The sequence below is a fragment of the Pleurodeles waltl genome, chromosome 10 (assembly GCF_031143425.1).
Source record: "Pleurodeles waltl isolate 20211129_DDA chromosome 10, aPleWal1.hap1.20221129, whole genome shotgun sequence".
In the NCBI taxonomy this organism is placed as follows: domain Eukaryota; kingdom Metazoa; phylum Chordata; class Amphibia; order Caudata; family Salamandridae; genus Pleurodeles; species Pleurodeles waltl.
The window spans coordinates 29,182,239-29,204,461 of NC_090449.1; the positions used below are offsets into that span (position 1 = coordinate 29,182,239).

A 22,223-nucleotide genomic window follows, 5' to 3' on the forward strand; every position below is an offset into this window, starting at 1 on the left:
GAGCCACACTGGAAGAGCGGGACGTCCATTTAGCAGAATGCACATGGATTTCATTGAGATGCCTGTATGTGGAGGATTGAGATATGTGCTGGTGATTGTCTGCATTGTTAAGTCACTGAATTGAAGCCTACCCTGCTTGAAGAAATGACAGCCTTCCAGTAGCAGAGCTACTGCTTAGGGAACTGATACCTCGTTTTGGTTTTCCGGTCTCTTTAGAATCAGATAGGGGAAGTCACTTCAACAATGAAGTAATTAAATTACTATGTTCAGCCTTAAACTTTGAGCAAAATTTGCACTGTAGTTACCACCCTGAAGCATGAAATTCTCATAGGCGGAGCAATGAGACTGCCAGCGGTTCCTGCCAATGCTCTTGTGAACATAAAAGGTATATGGTGTTGGATTACTGCAAGGGTCTGGCTGATGTGGTTCACTCTTTTCTCTCATCAGGTGGAGGCCATAACTGTGCAGCCATCCCAAGACCAGAGTCACAACTTGAGAGCTGGAGACTGGGTTGTGATCAGAAAACACTTGAGGAAGACTTGTCTGGAGCCCTGGTGGAAAGGGCCTCACCAAGTAGCACTGGTTACTACTACGGCTGTGAAGTGTGAAACAGTCTCGAACTGGATTCATGCCAGCCATACTCGGAAAGTACCCTGTCCTTTGGACAATGAAGAAGAGTTGTTGAGAGTACCAACAACGTCCAGACAAACTCCAGAAGCAGACAAGGGAACTGGAGAATCTGAACCAGTCTGAGCAGACTGAGGAAAATGCAGACACTCCTGTAAGAGATGAGACGGAGGACTTACAGTAAAAATGACATAGAACAAGCTTCAGCTGAGGTCGTAGGGGGGTCTAGACAGAGGAGGGCTCACCCAGAAGCAGACGATTTTGAAAATTAGGAAGAACAGCCTACCGACCCAGTGAAGAAAGTTGAGTCAAATCAGAGTCAAAAGGATCTGACTCCTCCAGAACCAGTTGCAGGTACATCAAGTCAAAATCCTGCAGAACAAGGAGAAGCTATAAACCCAGCACTGAAGAGAGCATTGACAAAAATATCACAGAAAGAAGACAAGTGGCCAGGATCACCAGCAAAGAGAAAAGACTCAGCTGCAATATCAATGATCGAAGAAGTAGACACCACAAGAAAAGATGATCTGAGTGATGGGGAATTAAGTGGAGATTGAAGACTGAAAAGAAAAAAAATTGCAAATCGAAGATACGCAGGGCCTGAATAGGCATATGCAACAACTATTGACTGGCAAAGTTCATTTTTGTCATTTTGTTTTGATTGTGAGATTCCAGGTCAATACTTTGGCACGTGAAATCGATCAATTAAATTAACTTTGAGAAAATTCTGTGAAGCTGAAGAAAATAAAGAAGACATTTAAACAACCTGAGAAGCCTTTGAAATAAGCTGTAAATAACTGCCAAGAAGACTGAAGATTCTTGTTTTTGTTTGTTTTGCTGCACAGTTAAAGATCTGATTCTTTATAGATCATGAGTGACCATAACCAACACGCCAGAAAGAATAGGTGTGATAAATACATAGGTATTGGCTTAGCAATTGTATGCATGACGGTATGTTTGCTATTGATTGTGCAATTGATTGTGAGAATCTGCTTTCTCAATTAAGCTGTAACTAATCATACTTCTGCTTTAGAAACTACTACTACACTTACAGTTAGACAAATTTAAAAGAGATGAGATATATATATATATATATATATACATACACACGTAGATAATTCACAAGGAGTTCTTTGCTCTATTGCTTATTGCGTGAATATGTTGAGATTATGAATGCAAGAGTGTGTTATGTTTGCACGCAAATTCATCCATCAGTAGAAGAAGGGATTACCTTTCAACGCTTGCCACTAACATACGGAATTAGTTGCAATCTTCTATTAACAAGATAATATAACCTAGAATACATACAGTATTTTTATTCAAATCATGCTTAGGTGTTTTCTTTTGTTCCCCTTGTTAAATACCTGAGTAGAGTGGCTAAAGTAAATAATATAGAATTAGTGAGACGTTTCTTTGAACCTACATTGACATTTGGTAGAGCTTACGCGCACAGGAACATTCTCACATGCTTACTTACACCAATAGAAAATAATTTCTTAGACCAGAGTGATGACAGGAAAAAGGCATTAAAGGAGAAATTAGACAAGGGCTTAGAAAAAAGGACATTTAGAAATGATTATGCATTTAGTGAAACTAAAACACAAGGGAAGTTAGCCTTAGATGCACAACACATAGGGAAGCTATGTATATACAGGGCACAAACTAGAACTAATACCTTGTTTGTGGGAATGAGTGAATGCAGGCACGCGTTTCTTTTCCAGAGTAAATGGACTTTCATGTTAAATGTACAAGTCCCAGCAGTTCCAGGGGTTTATTACATACGTGGCCCAAATGCTTATTACCGTCTTCCAGGAGGATGGTTTGGCACAAGTAACCTGGGGATAGTTTTCCCAAAGATTTATCAACATGAAAACTTAAATGAGGCACCTAAACTGAATGGCTTCCGTCCGGCTAGGTCAAAGAGAGAGTCTTATTATGGCATAATTGGAGATATATTTGGAGCTATAATTCCCTCGGTAGGGGTTATTCTGAATTCCATGAAAATTCGAAAGTCGTCTACTATTGTGGATAACATGCTGACTAGTTTTACAGGAGTCATGGTCCTAATTAAATGGCTGCAGTAAGATCTATGACTCTTCAGAACCGCCTTGCGTTAGACATCATTTTAGCATAGGAGGGCAGAGTCTGTAAAATGCTGAATTCGCAACATTGTTGCACCTATATTCCAGACAAATGCAGAGAAATTAGAAGCTTTATTAACAATCTGACTAACATTAACTCTGACCTAAAAGTTCTGAAAGAACCTGAAGTTTGGGAAAAGGTTGGCAAAGGTTTTACTTCTGAGGGAAATTGGCTGGGCAACCTAGGGAAAGGTACCATTATGAAAATAATACAGATAATATGAATTGTTGTAATTTGTATCATTGGATTATGGAGAGTTCATAAAATGTATACTGTAATCAAAAGACAGAAAATGAAAAATGATCAGAGGAGGGAAGAAATTAAATTAGACTTGAAGAGGAGTAAATATTTCGATGAGAATTTGAAAAAGAAAAGAAAGGTGAAACATTATCATGAGCCCAAATGTTAAGATAAACAAAATTTGTGTTACATGATGTAAGGTTTGATGACACATTTAGTCATCAGAGGAGGGATTGTGAAAGCTGAATTAATTACTAATACATTTACATTGGTAAAATGTTAAGAATTTACATGAATTAGGATAAAATAGAGAAAAGTTTGTGTATTGGAGAATGTGGCCACCATGACATGTACGACAAATTAATAATGAATTCACACTTATAGTTTAAAAGATGTGCACAGGTAGAAAAACTGTATTAGTGGATCGTATTAACCTATCAGTACTATGCATCTGCTTTAATAATAGTAGGCATTGATTAATTACAAGGTTTGGGCCTAGCTGACAGAGCCTCATGTTAAGTTGCATGGTATAAATAAATGTTTGTAAATGTCTTGTGAAAGCAGAGAATGAATATTGTACATACATTGTTCACACTGTGCTGACCAAGTGATTTGTAAATGTCTTAAACTTTCTCATGAGAACTGCTTGTTTAAACGCCTTGCACTAGAAGTGGATACTTTGTAGACTTGATGTATGAAAAGATGTTCCCAGAATTGAACAATGGCCGCACTGACTGCAGCTAGAATTGCAACTAAAAAGTTACCTGACAAACCTGATGATGGGAACAGAAGAGGAGCCAATCATCGACGTGTGAAAGACTGTTTAGTTATATTTCAGATTTAGAGTTTAGAGACTATTGGTCCCACTGTAAACGTACGATTTTCCGACCAATGACAGCGTGAGAAAATACTTTATGGATTTTAATATATCCAGACTACACTTTGTGGAGCAGTCAGCTATTCTTTCTCTTCTTGTTAGAGTCCTGTTCGTGGAGCACCGCAGTTCCAGATGTTCTTTTCCCTTATAACCATCCTCATAGGGAAACTGTGTCAATGCTGTTGATGTTGTGTACTTAGTTCATTGTTTCTAAGTTGGTTCAGTTAACTTTGAGCCTGACCGTGGCTGAGCGAATCCCTTTCATTGTTCCATTGCCAACGCTAACCAGACGGATATCCCCCCATTGAAGAAATCACCTATTGATGATTCATTGAGGAGAGGTACAACAAGCTGCTATTCTTTCTGTGCTACTTTTGTTCTTTCTTTTTTGTACCAACCCCTATTTTTGATAGAAGCCTTAGTTGGATGTTTTTCCAAATTAACTTTGACTAAAATTGTTTTGCATGAAGCCAAAAGATGCTATTCGAATTAGAGAGTTAGTCTGTATGAGATTCTTTCAACGCTTTGGTCAGCCTATGTTGTTTAATACATTTGCATATGGCTGGGTCCAACTGGGGTGGCATGGTGAGCAAAAGAACAATGGATTAAACCCAGATCTGTGACTGGGGGTGAGTGTTTGCATTGTTCAGCACTTCGTCCATCATCCTTTTGTGTTGCACAGGGGTACTGTCTTGCGTATGAAGGCAAAGGCTTACCTCCACCAAAGTTGGACAGCTCGCAGTGAGGACCAAGGGGACTACTTTGTACCATTACCGTGATGCCGGATCCATGCAGCTCAGAATGAGAGGAGACTCACGCAGCTGGTCGTCGTTGTAGTTGGCGCCTGCGGATCCAGGGGAGTGACTCATTCACTCCAAGGGAGATTCCTTCTTGTACAGACTGAAGACTTACCGCCATCAGAGGATGCACAGCTGGGGAAATGTTGCAGAAGCTGGAAGGAGCTGTGGAAACAATGAAGCAAGCAGAGTCTTTGTTGTGGATGCAGATTGTTGGTTCCTGGAGGGTACAGTTGCGGTTCCAGTGGCTAGAAGTCAAAGTAGAGGTTGCAGAGGAGTCCTGCTGGAATCTTGCAAGCCAAATCTGAGGACCCACCCAAGAGAGAGACCCTAAACAGCCCTGAAAGGGGGATTGGTCACCGAGCCAGGTGACCACCTATCAGGAGGGGGCTCTGACGTCACCTGCCTGGCCTGGTCACTCAGATGCTCCCAGAGGTCCCTGCCAACCTCGGATTCAAGATGGCAGAACCCAGGGACCCTCTAGAGGAGCTCTGGGAACCACCCCTGGGGTGGTAATGACAGGGGAGTGGTCACTCCCCTTTCCATTGTCGAGTTTTGAGCCAGAGCAGGGACAGGAGATCCCTGAACCAGTGTAGACTGGTTTATGCACAGAGGGCACCAAATTTGCCCTTCAAAGCATACCAGTGGCTTGGGGAGGCTACCCCTCCCAAGCCATGTAGCACCTATTAACAAAGGGAGAGGGTGTTACCCCCCTCTCCCAAAGGAAACCCTTTGTTCTGCCTTCCTGGGCTTGAGCTGTTCAAGCAGCAGGCGGGCAGAAACCTGTCTGAGGGGTGGCAGCAGCTTGGGCTGGTAGAAGCAATACTGGGGGTTCCTCTAAGGAGCCCCCAGGGTGCATGGAATCATACTTCCAATATTGGCAACAGTATTGGGGTATGATTGCGACATGTTTGATACCAAACATGCCTAGGTTCAGAGTTACAATTATGTAGTTGGACATAGGTTCAGTACATGCATAAAATGGCGTCCCTGCACTCACAAAGTCCAAGAAAATGGAACTGGAGTTTGTGCGGGCACCTCTGCTAGTGCAGGGGTGCCCTCACACACAGGTACTTGCAGCCTGTCCTCTGAGCTAGTAGGGCCTACCATAGGGGTGACTTACAGTGACCTGGTGCAGTGACATGTAGTGAAAAGGGTGCATGCACCCTTTCACGCAGGCTGGAAAGGCAGGCTTGCAGATATACTTTGCATGGGCTTCCCATGGGTGGCATAATTCATGCTGCAACCCATGGGGATCCCCTGATACCCGAATTCTCTGAGCGCGTGGGTACATATACTAGGGACTTACAAGGGGGCACTAGTATGCCAAATGTGGGGTGTAAGTGGTTCAAGTAACCAAGTTTGAAGGGAGAGCATACTCACGGGGGTCCTGGTTAGCAGCATCCCAGTGAACACTGTCAAACACACTGACAACAGGCAGAAAAAGGATTGTAACCCTGCCAAGAAAGAGGGTACTTTCCTACCTCCCCCTCCACCCCCACAAAGGAAGGACAATAAGGAAAACCTTGGCCAGATGAGTTTTCATTGTCTAAGTGGAAATATCTGCACTGGAGTGGTTACTCCCAGGTCTATGTTCCACTGTATAGACCATTCCCTGTAGGGATATGGACCACCTCCACAGTTTGGGAGTTTCACATTTCATCTGTTTGAGCCAAAAAAGGGGTTTATAGTCTGTCTGAACAAGGAAGTGAGTGCCAAAAAAAGTATGGCATCAGCTTCTTCAAGGCCCAGACCACAGCAAAGGCCTCCCTTCCTATAGATGACCAATGCTTTTCCGTGGTAGTCAAACTTCGACTTATAAAAGATACAGGTTGGTTCTGGCCCTCAGTGTTAAGTTGTGATAACACTGCCCCAACCCCTAACTCAGAAGCATCTGTCTAAACTATGAACTGCTTGAAGGAGTCAGGGCTTCTTAAAATAGGTGTAGAGCATTTAGATTGTTTAAGATCCTCAAAATCATTTTGACAGCTAGTTGTCCATTATACTTTCTTGAGCATTCTCTTTGAGGGGAGGTCATTAAGAGGGGCTACAATAGAGCCATAGTTCTTAATGAACCTCTTTAATACCCAGGGCGGCCTAAAAAGGCCCTCACCTAAGTTTGAGTAGTGGGGGGAGTCCAATCCAAAATGGTTTGGATTTTCCCCTGTAGTGGTTGAATCTGGCCTCCACCTACCAGGTGGCCTAGAAATGCAACCTTCCTCTGCCCTATCTGGCACTCACAGGCCTTGACAGTGAGGCCTGCTTTCTGCAGAGCCTCCAGAACATTTCACAGGTGGACCAGGTGATCCTCCCAGTTGGAGCTAAAGACAGCTATATCATTTAGATAAGCTGCACTAAAGGCTTCCAATCCTTGGAGAACAGAATTCACCAGCCTCTGAAATGTGGCAGATGCATTTTTCAGATCAAAGGGCATCTCAGTAAAGTCATAGTGCCCTCCAATGGTTGAAAATGCTGTCTTTGGTTTAACATCATCTGATAATTTGATCTGTCAATATCCTGCAGTCAAATCAAAAGTGCTCAGATACTTGGCAGATGTCAGTGTATATATAGGAGTTCATCTGCCCTAAGGATAGGATGAGCATATGTCTTTGTGACAGTGTTGAGCTCTCTATAGTCAACACAGAACCTAATTTCCCTGCCACTTTTAGGCCGGCCTACGGCCTGGCGGTGCCAGCGGTCTTATTCCGCCAGGGCAGTGCTGCTAGCAGCAATGCCCTGGGGATTACGACCCCCGTGTCACCCAGCCTTTGCATGGCACTTCCAACGCCATGCAAAGGCTGGCAGACGCGGGGTCCCCGCACTGCCCATGCAGTCAGCATGGGCAGTGCTGGGACCAACATGGACAGCCTCATCGCGCTTTTCACTGCCTGAATTACAGGCAGTGAATAGCGCGACGGGTGCTGTCGCACAAGACACACCGCAACATGGCCGCCGGCTCGATTACGAGCCGGCTTCAATGTCATGGTGAGTTTCCTGTTAGGCCAGTGGCGGAAACACTGTTTCCGCCTGCTGGCCCAGCGGGAAACTTGTAATAGGGCTAGTGGGCTGAAAACCGGAGTGGTGGTCTTCCGGCTCAAAGAGTATGGATAATGAGGCCCTAAATTCTGTTTGATGCACTTGCACTGCTCCCATGAATCAATCTGAGGAAATTAACTCCATTTAGCCTCCCATTTAAAATTCCTTTTAACATTTTTAGTTTTACATTTCGCTTCTTTATTTATATGCAATATAATAATTTGGTGTTATTATTTAATTTTCTATGCAGTCACGGATTCCCTGCGTTGGCTTCGTGGACCCCCAGAGGACCCCAGACCACAGCTTAAGAACCACTGCTCTACACTTTACCACTCCTCTCCCTTCTTCCTTCTTTAAATATCTTCTCTGCAATAACTACAACCAATCAAGATCTGTCACCCAGAAAGTGCAATTCTTTTACAAACAATGTAAATATGTGTTACGAAGGGATCCCCTAGGCCAAGACTAGTACTTCACAGGAATCATAGCAACTGTCATTACCAAAGAAAAAAGAAACCCAACTGAGACAGCCTTATAATGATCAATCAAGCCAAGACTTACAGGTACTCTACACCAAAATATTAAAACTAGAAGAATGATGCGCATAAATCAGGATATTGCGCTCAATAATTTAGTTTGAGAAACTATTTCCTGCTTCGATAATAAAAGGAACTTTTGTCTTTTAGCACCTTACTGCCTTGCACTAGTAAATTCCTTCCTGCAGCAGAGAATATTTCCAAACTGCCTTACACTAAGACAAAACACACCAAATTTTTAAAAAGCCAACGCTGATCTTGACGTCATGGAGAACTACTGACTCATCATAAAACTTCCATGGCTGGCCAAAACCACTGAAAAAGCTGTCACAACACAACTAAAAAAAATAATCAAAAACAACTCACTGCTCTTCCCCTCTGAGTTATATTTAAGGACAGGAATAGCAGTGAAACTGCCATAAAAAAGGCTTTGATGATATCACACAAACACTTGACAAAGAAGACATCTGCAATTCTAATTTTACTCAACATGATGGAAGCATTCACAATGTTGATCATGAAATTTTTCTGCCAACAGAAATCCAGAAACCAGGATGGGCCTAAAAGAGATGGTGCTCGCCTGGTTTCTAATCTTTTCTCTTGAGTCGATCCCACCTGGGACCACATGCATCCAGACCTGAACGGGTACCACTCTGGCCACCTAAAGGCTCTATCCTATAACCATCTTATTCACCCATGATATACCACTTTACCTCTCCTCTGTAAAGGACATCGTAACTCTCAAAACATGCATGGAAAACAATTTCTCAGGGGCCTCTAAAAACGCCTTAATTCTTAATCCACAGAAAACAGGATTATTTCTATAACAGTGTATGACTAACTAAAAGATTTACAAAACATTAATTTAAGCATTAAATTAAACTTGATGCCCATCCACCCCCATCAACAACAGCAGAATCATTGGACTTCATTGTTGATAAAGCACTTCCTTTGGAAACTCATATGAACAGGCACGCGTTAAAAAACACATTTCAACCTATGTCAGTTAAAAAGAATAGAACATGTGCACTTAAACAATCAAATCAAGACAGACACTCTCAGACTCATAGGGCTTGATTCACAAACTGCATTTTGTAGGATATAAAGTAGTACTTAAGCAATACTACTTACTACATAATGCAACTCACAAACCTATGAGTGTAGATCTCCACTTCCACCTCTCCTATCTATGGGGAGATCCTCACACATGTAAGTTTAACCCTTAATAATAAATGTGGGAGGGACTGGGAGAGTGGCTAGAAAAAGGGGTATACTTATTACTAAATTGAAGGGGTTTAGTGAGGAATAAGAAGGGAATTGGCAAGGTTTATAAAGCGATTCAGGGATGGACATGCCCCCACCACAAAAGAGATTCACAAATCACACTTTTAACATTACTACACCCATAAAGGACCCAAAACAGTGGTATGTGTACTCCAGCTCAGAGCCGGAGTAAGTCCAGCACCACACATGGCCAACCAGGAGTACTGCATAGAAAAAAATAAAACCCCATTGGAAATAATGTTAAATTTAACTAAATTATTTCAATTACTTAAAAACATAACTAAAATGATTTACTGCTAAAAAAAAGTATGAACATAAGACATGAATTATTTTAAAACATATTAATAACATTTTGCAACTGAAACATTAATGCAACACTGTTTTGTAATCAAATATAAGTACATTACCTTTCATTAATTCTATACATTATCTTTAATAATTTTAGTACATTATGAAAAATATATTTCTTTTTTTTTTACTTTAGGTGGGATCTTGCTTAATTTAAAGTTCGAAAATATAATTTTAATTTAATATATTCATAATAATTGAGTTTTCATTTTAAATTAAGTCAATGCTGCTGTCGTTTTTCCAAAATTTGTTCTACATTTAAAATAAATATATAAGGAAAAGTTACATAGATGTAGCCATAGTTCTGCATCGTAGGAATCTTCACTGAAGTCACAAACTTAGAATAATTCTGTGCTGCCTGCGCGGATCCCAGACAACCTTCTTCAATAAGTCTTTATGTCTCATAAAAGTCTTAATCATATTGATCACTTGAAACATTTTCTTCATATTTGCAGTGTAGACTATCAGTGATGTGCTTTTCTTTGAATTGCTGAAGCAGTGTAGTATGAACAGAAGTGAGAGGAAAAAAAGCCTTTTTGAAATCAGCAACACTTTGTCATAGAAAAAAGCTGGTCCTGACAAAGGCAGCATGAAAGGAAAAAACAGCCTGATGGGCTAACACTGAAAGCTTGAAAACAGAGTATGTACCTTTAAAGACCCTAGAGAGACCTCTTCCCAGAATACACTGCAGTGGCAGTTTGCCTGAGAGAGTCAGTTCTTTTCTGCGATGGTCATGGATCATTGATTGATCTGACAGCCGGGGAGGAGGGAGGGTGTTTATGACTTCCATGAAGATTCCTACTATGCAGAACTATGGCTACAGGTATGTAACTTTTCCTTCTGCATCGCAGGATCTTCATTGATAGTCATAGACTTAGAATAGAGTAGCAAGCTAACACATATCCTCCTGAAGCGGCTGTCAGTAATCATACACTATGAAATCGCAAGCAGATTATTTGGTATCTAATAGATTTGAGAAGGTGTAACTTGTACATAGGAGGACAAGCTAATCTATTTAAAAAGGTTTCTCAATGTTTCCTGTCCAACTCAAGAATCAGTGAGTGTGTCAGTGTTTAGGCAGTAGTGTTTTGTGAATGTATGTACAGCTCTCCAAGTGGTTGCCTTGTAAATGTCTTGTGTAGGGACATGCCTCATCCACTCCGTGGTGGCGGCTTTTCCTCTAGTTGAATGGGCTCTTGGCTTATATGGTAGAGGTTAATTTGCTATTTGATAACATAAGGATATGCAAGACACAGTCCACTTTGTAATATTTTGTTTACAGGTTGCTAGACCTTTTCTGATAGGGCCATAATTTATGAAAAGGTGATTAGAGTTCCTAATGGATTTTGTTTTGTCCAAATAAACCTGGATAACTTTTTTCAGGTCTAGGGAATGCAGTGCTCTCTCTGCTGGAGAGGAGGGATTCGGACGAAAGTAGGTAGTGTGATAGATTCATTGATATGGAAGTCAGTGACTACTTTGGATGAAAAAGAAGGATGTGTGCCTAGTACTACTCTGTTATGCTATGGTATGTAATAACGTAAATGGTTCTACTGAAGAGAGAGCCTGCAATTCACTAACTCTTCGAGCTGAGGTGAATGCAACTAGAAAAGCTGTTTTCCATGACAAGTGTTGTAGAGATGCCTTATGGATAGGATCAAAAAGGAGGCCTATTAGTTTTGATAATGCTAAGTTCAGTTCCTAGGGATGTGATGGTCTTTCTATTGGGGGAAAGACCTTTTGAATCCTTCTAGGAAATCTCTGACTACTGGAATCCTGAAAAAAGATTGTTGTGCTGGAGTTTTTCTGTAAGCTGTGATGGCTGCTAGGTGAAATTTAACTAAAGAGAATAGAAGTCCTGATTTGGCTAAATGTAGTAGACAGGATAGAATTACATTCTTCTGAACAACAATGAGATTGTAGTTTCTGTCTCAACACCATAAGCAAAAACATTTCCATTTGAATGCATAATATGTCCTAGTGGACGGACGTTTAGCTTCTTTCAAATTGTTCATGCATTCTGCAGGGAGATTTTGGTGTCCATACTGGGTGATCTCAGGAGCCATGTTGCCAAATTCAAAGACTGGATTGTTGGATGTAGAATCTTGCCTGGCGCTTGGAGAGCAGGTCTGGTCTGCTTGGTAGATGTTTGTGATGGTCTACGGATAGCTGAAGGAGATCTGTGTAACACTAATGTCTTGGCCAATCCGGGGCTACCAGGTTCATTGTGAGCTGAGATTACGTTCTGGATCAGTGGAACTGGTCGAAAGGCGTACACAAATGGAATTGACCAGTTCATCAAAAGGGCATTGCCTAGAGACATTGGTTCCATAGCCCCGGATGCATAATTTTGGCATTTTTTTGTTTGGAGAGGTGGCGAATAAATTTAATGTTGGCATGCCCCAGTCTTTGAAGATACCTTGAAGTACCTTGCCGTTGAGTATCCATTCATGATTGTCATCGTGATGACATCTGAAGAAATCTGCTTCTAAATTTTGTACTTCTGGTATGTGGAAGGCTGTGATGGAGAGCCCTCTTGCCAAGGCCCAGTGCCAAATTGTTTGAGCTTGAAAAGAAAGCTGCCTTGACCTTTTTGCAACTTGTTTGTTGATATAAAACACTGAGGTGGTGTTGTCTGTCTGGATCAGCAGGGCTTTTGATTTGAAAGCTGGAGGAAAAGCTTTGCAAGCCAGATGAACAGCTTTCAGTTCTAATAAATTTATGTGATATTGTTTTTCCTTTTGGGACCAGAGACCTTGGATAGTCAGGTGTTTCATATGAGCACCCCAGCTTGTTAATGAGACATCTGTGACAACTGTTTGAGTCGGAAATGGTTTCTGGAATGGGAATCCCAGCTGGAGATTGAGAGTGACTGGTGAGCGTTGGTAAAAAGTGGAATTCAGTCTTCCCAAAGGCCTGTGTGTTGTGACCACTGATCTTCCAAGCACATCTGAAGTGGTCTCATATACAGGCGTGCGTTCAGAACTGTGTAAATGCATCATTGATGCCATTGACCCCAGTAAGGATGCTTCTTGTCTTACCGTCTGCTTGGGCTGAAGTAGAAAATGTGTACACTTCTTTTGTATAGATAACACTCTCTCTTCCGAAGGAAACACTTTTTCTTGTTGAGTGTCTAGGGTTGATCCTAGGAAATTGAGACACTGCACTGGCATTGATTTAGATTTTTCTGAATTGACTTGTAAACCTAGTGATGTTAGAAGAGATGTTGTCATGGCTTAGGCTTTGTGCAGAGAGTGTGCCCTTTTTAGCCAGTTGTCCATGTATTGATATACATAGGCACCTTTCCTTAGTTGTGCTGCAACTGTTGCCATGCATTTGGAAAAGATTAGAGGAGCTGACTTTAGGTTGAAAGGGAGTACTGCGTACTGATAGTGATGACTGCCTACTACAAGACAGGAATTATCTGGGACGTGGAATTATTGGGATGTGGAAATATGAGTTTTGTAGATCTACTACACAAAGCCAGTCATTTTTCTGTATATGGGGAAAACTTTGGTGAAAGGACAGGATCCAGAATTTTTCCTACTTTATAAACTTGTTGAGCAGTCTGAGATCTAGTATAGGTCAAAATTGGTTGGGTTGATGTTTCTTTTGAACTTGGAAATATCTTGAGGATATAAGTTATTTTGATGCTTAGAAACTTTCTCTATTGCTTTTTTCTACAGTAAAAGAAATGTTTCTATTTTGAGCATGTGCACATAATTTGTAGAAACATGTTTTGGAGGGATTTGTGTTGGAGGGCTTGAGAAACAAAGAGCATACCCTTGCCCAATGATGTTTAAAACCCATTTGTCTTTTGTGATCTTTCTCCATTCTTCCAGGAAACGTTGCAATGCTCCCTCCACAGGAGTGGGTAACAGTGCAGGGGGTGGACACTTCTCACTGCTTAGACTGACAATGTTTGCCTTTGGAGTGAGACGATTTGTGTGTAGGAGATCATTTCCTCTGCTCTGGTATGACCTTTGCAGTTGCATTTGTGGTTGGTATTGGCAAGGCCATCTAGGGGTTTGAACCCTATGATAGTAACTGTGTTTGCCCCTAGGCTTAAATTGTTTGAAGAATGTTTTCTGTTCTTCCAATCCAACAGCCTTGAGGGTTTCTGTTCATTTTTCATTGACGTTTCTTCCTCCATATGTTTTCCAGATAAGGAGGATTCAGAGAATGGCAGATTGGCAATTCAATTTTTAATTGTGCATCAGGTTTTAACGATGAGTCTTAGTCAGGATGTGCATCGAAAAGAAATCCCATGTGCAAATGCCTTTGCGGATAGTGCCACCAAATCCACAGCTGCACTGATGGATTGGTTACAAATTAGGGAACCCTCCTCCACTATCTCTAGGGAGTCTTTTTGACGATGGCCTGGGGCGATCGTCAATGAATGTCTTCATTCCTTCCCAAATTGTCTGATGATACCTCCCTAGCAGAGCTGTGGAATTGGCTATGTGTAAATGGATGGTAGCTGTGCAGCACACTTTCTTTCCTATTGTATCCATTCTCTTGCTCTCGCGATCTGGTGGAGCTGTTGTCTCTGGAGTGGACGCATGTCTCCTTCGTACGGCCGTTACAAATATTGAATCCGGTTTTAGATCTGACTTGAAGAAGTCCGGATCCTGTTGTGGTGGTCTATATTATTTAAGTAGCCTTGGAGTTGCTGCTTTTTCTGTAGCTAGCGGAGGACCTGGGTTGCAGAGTCTCCAAAATTACCACTCTAATAAGGGAGTCTCTAAATTAAACATTCAACTGGGCACTCCTCAACCATCAGTATCGGAGACCTGCCCCGAGTTCAGACCTAAAAATACTACTCAGAAATGCCATTTGTGAATTCCCAAAGTTGTAAACTTAGACGTTTGGTCTAACTTTAGAGTCTAAAGTTGTCCCTGATCACACACAAATATTATGAATAAGATATGTATGCTTATTGCAGTTGAACATAATTATGGAAATTTCTCTAGATTGCCTCTATGATCCAAACATGGGGCCCGATTCACAATGGTACACTTAGACGTTTGATCTAAACTTAGACCAACGTAGACGTTTGATCTAAACTTAGACCAACTTAGAGGTTTGGTCTAAAGTTTAGACCAAACCTCTAAGTTGGTCTAAGTTTAGATCAAACGTCTAAGTGTACCTTTGTGAATCGGGCCCCATGTTTGGATCATAGAGGCAATCTAGAGAAATTTCCATAATTATGTTCAACTGCAATAAGCATACATATCTTATTCATAATATTTGTGTGTGATCAGGGATGTAAACAAACATTAGGAAAATAACTGAAGAATTGGGGGATGCAGTGGAAACTGTAGAAGGGTAAAGTTCAATTAGTTAATGCGTATGTTTACACATTTCTCATGTCTCAAAGAAAGTTAGAAGTGTTGATCAGCAATATTGTGGCTTGTGAAGTCATCCAAGATCTGCTCTATCTTTTGTGAAATCCTGGGATTTCCTGGTAGGGCCTCTTTAGAGCTATGTGCGCTTCTTATGTACATGATCCATGCCCACCAAGTGTGATATGAAATGCGTTTAAAAGATTTCACTCAGTAAGAATACATTTGGTAGCAATGTCCAAGAGAAAGTCAAGAAGTGCAAGATTGCATGTCGTAAGGGTCCCCTGGAGGAGAACTAGGATTATTGGTGGTTAACCATTACCTCTACCCAGGGGGATATTTGTTATTAGTCATAGGCACTAGGTAGAACAGCAAGCCCATCCATAACAATGTGGGAAAGACAGAAAAAAACAACACTACAGTAATTAATAATTTTGGTCCACTTGGGCATCTGCTCTGAAATCTGTATTAAGACAATAATGTCTTGTAAAAGTATTACGGTCCTCCGGGAGGCTGATTTACATATATGAGCAATGGGTATATTCCTTAATAATGCTGAATTACTCCGGGTTGAACAGGCTTGAGGACTAACAAATTAGTTGATGGAAACGCTGCAGCAGTACAGGATATATGTGTATGTATATATATATATATATATACATATATATTGGTCAAACTGCATATGGATCCTGGTAAATTAAAAGCACTTGGGGGGTCATTACGACCCTGGCGGTTGACGGAGAAGTGGCGGTTTTACCGCCAACAGGCTGGCGGTAAAAAATTGTAATTATGACCATGGCGGTTACGCCATGGTCATCCGCCACTTCTCCGATCAGACCACCATGGCGGAGACAACCGCTGGGCTGGAGACTTGGGTCTCCAGCCCGGCGGCCGTCACAAGACCGCCGGCGGTATCATGACCCGGCTTACCGCCATGGATTTCATGGGGTTTGGAACCGCCATGAAATCCATGGCGGTAAGCACTATCAGTGCCAGGGAATAGGGGTCTCCGCCACCCCCCACCCCCTCCCCCGAGTCCGTCCCCGACACCCCCCACCCCCCTGCCACCCCCCAAAGGTGGCAGGACCCCCCTCCCCACCTCTACCAACGACATCACAACACAGACACACACCCGACACGCATGCAGGCACCACCAACACACATTCCCGCACACACACGAACAAACATGCCAACAGACACACAGTCATACACGCACACCCTCATTCAGACATACACGCACACATCCATACAGACATACATACAGACAGACACGCACACATTTCCATTCACACTACACCCCCGCATGCATACACGCACTCACACACCCCCTCTACATACTCACACGCACACCCCCATGCACCCACACATCACACAACACCCCCCCCACCCGCCTCCCCTAACGGACGATCAACTTACCTTGTCAGTTGATCTTCCGGGAGGGGACGGGATCCATGGGGGCTGCTCCGCCGCCACCACACCGTCAACAGAACACCGCCATGCCGAATCACAGAACGTGATTCGGTGGGCGGTGTTCTGTTGACCAGGCGGTGGAGGTGAAGAAACCTCCACTTCCCCGCCGCCCGCCAGTATGGCTGTTGGCGGCTCTCCGTCCGGAAAAGGACGGAGGGCTGCCAGCAGTCATAATACGCCGAGCGGAAAACCGCCACAACTGGCGATCTTTAGCACGGCGGTCCCTCGGTGGTCTTGTCAAAAGACCGCCGAGGTCGAAATGACCCCCTTGGTGTTGGAGGTCAGTACTGAAATGAACATAAGCTATGTGTGAATTTAGTCCAAGAACATCATGGGGTGCTGGAGGTCATAACTGAAGTGCACTTGTAGATCTGTTTATGAACTGGACTAACCCAATGCTGAAGTGAGACTTGAGGTGCACTAGTGGTGCTATGTGTACGTATTTGTACTCGAAGAGCAGGGACGCTTCAGGTTAGGACGAAGGTACAATGGTAGAGTTGTGCAGAGGTACTGGTACAGCATGGAAGCTGCAGGTCTGTATAAGGTGCGCTGGTACAGCTATATATAGGTCTCAGGGTTGGAATAACAATAGTAGCCGCGGTTGGTAACTGAGGTGTTTTGGCGTAAGTCTTAGTACTGCAATAGCAGGGATGCTGGCGTTTAGAAATTAGGTTCTTCAAAATTGATTTACGTTGGGAGAATTGTATACTCTTCTGTACTAGATTAGCAGTACAGTTTGTGATTAAGGTGTGTTGGTGCAAATGTCTAAAGATCTTAGTACATGAATAACTGTGGACCCTGCGAGCTGGGATTGCAGTGCATTGAGGAACTGCATGACTATGAATTTGTTAAACTCACCCATATGTCAAATCTGCCAGGACAGAAGCGTTCAGGAATGCGGCCTGCATACACGGCCCCGCCGATGAGGTAGAGCATGGCCACGAACATCAGCCCTCCCAGCTGGGTTGGCTTAGCCGCCTCCATGATGCCCCCAGAAATCACCAGGAAGTGTATGAATGGTATTAACCCACTGAGGGCCAGCCCCAGGAACACACCTGGAAGGAAACAAGAGAGAAAGGTCAGTCAAATAGTTAAAAGAACATAGTCTATACCAGCCAAGTACAACACGTGCTAATCAAGTGTAGAAGATTTAGGTCCAGCGTCCCCATGACCCCACACCTGTACTGAAATTTAGAATCCTGCGCCTACACTTGAATTCAGTAAGGCACTGAAGGCTAGAGGTTTCCAAAGACCTTCCTACAAAAAGCAGAGTGGATGGATGGCAGAAGACTCAAAATCATTCTCTCTTGAAACTGGAAAAAGATGACTCTAAAGTTGGTATTCCAGAACATTTCAGACAAAGGCCATGATGCACTCACACACTGTTTTCTCTATCCATACACATTCACTTACATGCCTAACCATCCTACGTCTCATGCTGTTTGCTTCTATACATGCCAAGGACTGGCTAGAAAACTAAATATGATCACAATTGTGGCTCTCATGAAAGACATCAAAACACTACTCACATAAGACACATCCGAAACACACGCCTTCCCATCGAAGCCCACCTATGGAGTAGTGTAAGTTGTCCAAACAGTGGCATGTCAAGGGTATGAAGCTGTATATAAGCGCAACTACAGTACAGTTCGAGAAAAATCTAGCAGAAAAATTGAAAAAGACTGTGCTTCTCAAAAGCAGTTACAACAGGACAGGGTAAATCTGTTAAGGCTTGAGACGGTATTAACACAGGAACCTTCATGGAACCCATAGCAAACAGAAAGACAGGAAACTAATTCATAATGGAGGCTCACTGTCCATGTACTAAGGTGCAGCGGTAGACCCATTTTACTTTCTAGTTCTGCACTTGTAGGTGTCATCATTTGATTGTGTGTTATTCTGTTTTTTGTTTGCTCAGCGTTAAGCTAGATCCTAGCAGATCTTACCAAAGATTGTTTAAGTAATTTGTACTGGTGTGCTGCCTTCATACGAAATAATTCTGGATGTTGTGAGTAACAGCCTAGTTGTGGCTTCAACAGGACTCCAGCAAAGTACATATACAGTTGTACCGCAACAAGGAAAGCAGATATGGTATGTGACTTAAAATGGTGCGCTGGGGAAGGGGGAGTAGCTACCTAGGCTTCAGGATGGCAGAGCCTTCTCTGCAGCTGTTTTCTACCTTTCTGACTTCCGGCAACGTCAGTGATGAAATCAGGGGTATGTAGTGACCATCAGGACACGTCACTGTGTGGCCCCTTCCCTAAGAGGGCTGTCTTTACACTTGTCTACATGAATTCCTGTAAAGACATCGCCAGTAAGGTGACCCTGCAAATAAAAGGCTGGCTAGGTGCACATGCCCTCACTGCAGTTACTAACTGCGCTCTACCCCCATTCATGTTGCACAAGAGGTCACAGAAAAATAAATAGATGGGAATGCACCTTCAGGTTCTGGGAAAATACAGAGATTTGTCACGAGGTGCTTGTCCTTCCTCTGGTAATATACACAGGACTTCAGTTCCCCACATTGTCAGACATTCACTCTTTTGGTATATTTAAAGGGCTTAGGTCTGCAGTGTTGGTTCCTCCCATATCCAGGGAACCTAGACATGGTTTCCGAGCACAGCACTGTCTGACATTATCTTGTATTTGGATGTCCTGATTTACCATTAGTGCACTATAAGTTCACCTCGTGATGTACTCCATGATACTGGTTTGGTGCTAAAGTGCACCCAAGCAAGCACTTATAAGAATCCCTATGTAAAGTGTACTACGTTCCAGTCCACATATGTAACCATCAAAGTGGCTTCATACTGATTAAGGTTCTGAGGGACCCTCAGGTGTGCGTCCTTCCACTAAGATTACCCTGATTCAAAGTTTGCTTTGTGCTTTGTACTAGGAGATGTTTATTTACAGTGCTTGATTCAGTATGATAACCGTAACTACAAAACAACCAGAAGCCCTCCAGAAAGCTTCATTCGGAGTGCACACAGACATTCATTCTGGACATCACTCTCTCAACCCTAATGGCTCACACACATCCTTTTTCAATTCTTCATAGGCAAGGATATCTGTTTCCTACAGGATGACATAGCATCCATAGGTGTCCTAGTGGATAGTGATCCAATAAGTGGGTGAGGTAGTAAAACTGTCATGAGAGGAAGTGTGAGGTAACTATCCCCTGTGCCTATCTTTAGCCCACCAATATGCTGGGCCAGGCCTGCAAATTCTGTTTTCAAAGTATGAGGCATTCAGTTTGGGTCATCATATGGAAGAAGGTCTTGTCCTCTGGTCAAACTAAGATCCATCCCAGTACCAAAGGGTTGGTAGCCCTCCCTGGTGATTCGTAGAACATTGCCTACTCACTACCTTCCGAAGGGATTACAACACTTGTGTCCAACTCTTCCCTGTCCTCTGTGTCTCATAAGGGCAGGCTGATTGCTGCAAAGAGTCTCACAGAACCTGCAAACTGCTTACCCAACAAAGCTACCAGCCCTGAGGTCCCTCGGTGTCTGGTCCTCCCTCTTGGGTGAAGGCAAGCAATCCAAACCGAGCAAGGCAGGGCAGATGTCTCATAGAACTGCCTCATGGGCAGTGCCAGCAAATACACCTTTTCTTCCTTCGGAGACCTGCTCTTGACTAACCAAAAATCTGAAAATGTCTACTCACTCATACACTGTCAAGCACCATTGGCTCCTTGTCACTCATCCAGAAAACTGTTACATTATCACTATTTGCATCATCCTTCTTTCCTGAACATATATTATTATCTTCTTACAAAGCCCGCAAACATAGGGCTCAACTTGTGACCTGCTGTCAGTGCACGTGCTGTAGTCACATAGCACTTACATGAAAACTCACACATACCTGTAAGAAAGGTCTGCTTACAATGAAGAAAAGAGATGCTTTACCTCCAGCATTTTCAGACCCTTCTCTGCTCTGGTCATCTTTAGATGCTGCCAGTCCTAGCACTATCAGTCCCACTCCCTCCCCTGCTAAGAGATTTACAAGAGACTAACAGCCCAATTTATATACTGGCGGGTGAAGGGTAAGTCTGTCAGGGTGATAGAGTAAATTACTCCGTCACCATGACTGAGTCTATGTTCTCCAAATTTACAAATCACTGGCAAGCTGGTGGTCATTTCTGAGCATTGGCAAAAATTGCTGTCAAGGCAGTTTCTGTCAATGCTTTTTTAAGTTTTACATATGACTCCGTCAACATGACAGAGTTGTCTGTCAAAGTTATTTTTTTTATTCTCAAAAAGTAAAGCCGAAGCAGGGTTTTCTTTTCGAAAATGAAAAAAAATAACTCTACTCTTGCCATGGGAGTACTCACATGGCAAGAGGGCCATTTGACAGCTTCCAGGGTTTTCCAACCGGTGACTGGCAGTGAAAACTGACCTGTATGTCTGCCCATCAACATTAGGTGGGCAGACATAGAGGTCAGCCTCCAACATCTCTTACTCCATCAGAGGGGTGTAAACTTGGAGGATATGGAGTAGTTTATGCCGTGGTTACACCAAAGTTCAACCTGCATTTACATCGGGCGGGCGGACCTTTATGTTAGCAGTAAGGGTACTCCGCTGCAACAGAGTATCCTGACCCTTGCCGCTCCCCGACCACATATAAATGACCCCTTAAGTCCTCAGCACTGCCAGTCCCTCTGCTGTCCTGGGATACAAAAAGGAGTACTGTCATGGTCGCCTAAAAATAAGCTTAGGTCTTCAGTTGCCACCACTCTCAATCGTTCTTCTGCTCCGAGATACACAGGGGATTTTGACTCTAGCACTGTTCCTCCTCGGTCCTAAGACTACAAAGAACACTTCTGTCTACCACTGCTAGTCAGACTTTGTCCTAGAATATAGATAGATGACGGCTTGCACTCTATCACAGTCAGACCCTCCTCTCTTCTGAGATATATTGAGAATCTTAGGCTTGATCACTGTAAATCCCTCGTTGGCCCTTCTATGGGGTATACACAGAGCCATAGACTCAACAATTATCATTCCCTAACCTATTATCTAGATATAGTGGGGTCTTCATTTTATTCATCCATACCTACCTTATGACTTTCCTTGTTTTAAGGGGTAGAATTTGTATTTATGTTAGGGTATATTTTTGACTGGCTCTACTATGACCAAATCTGACAAAAAATGTACCCTTGAATAAATACTGGGTCTTATTCTGGAGAAGTGTATTTTTGAACAAGGTGTGATGTTGCAGGTCTTGAGTTACATAAAGCTGTAAAGATCCACATGACTGGTTTTGACTAGTCCTGGAATGGGCAGCGTTTGACTCTGAAGGAGCCCGATACTGAATGATTTAAAATATGACTGAAAATATCAAGCTTTGTAGGTCCCCTCATCAAAATCTCATGAAATATTAGTATGCCATTAACTGGGAAGACCTTAGGTGAGACCTAAAAGAAAATGTAAGATACAAAAGTAACATACGTGTAACCCTAGTTCTTCATCATGGGTCATCTCTTTGAATTAATAAAAGGTAGGCTATATTGGTGCAAATA

The 22,223-nt window shown here is 42.7% G+C and overlaps 1 protein-coding gene across 1 annotated transcript in view; it reads right to left on the bottom strand.

Annotated features, from left to right (window-relative positions):
- Positions 1-22,223, bottom strand: part of LOC138262299 (adiponectin receptor protein 1-like) — a 147,490-nt gene that overhangs the window by 16,228 nt on the left and 109,039 nt on the right. The window contains exon 6 of the mRNA XM_069212199.1: positions 17,561-17,757. Coding sequence (XP_069068300.1) covers positions 17,561-17,757 — 197 coding nt within the window. The remainder of the gene's footprint in view (positions 1-17,560; positions 17,758-22,223) is intronic.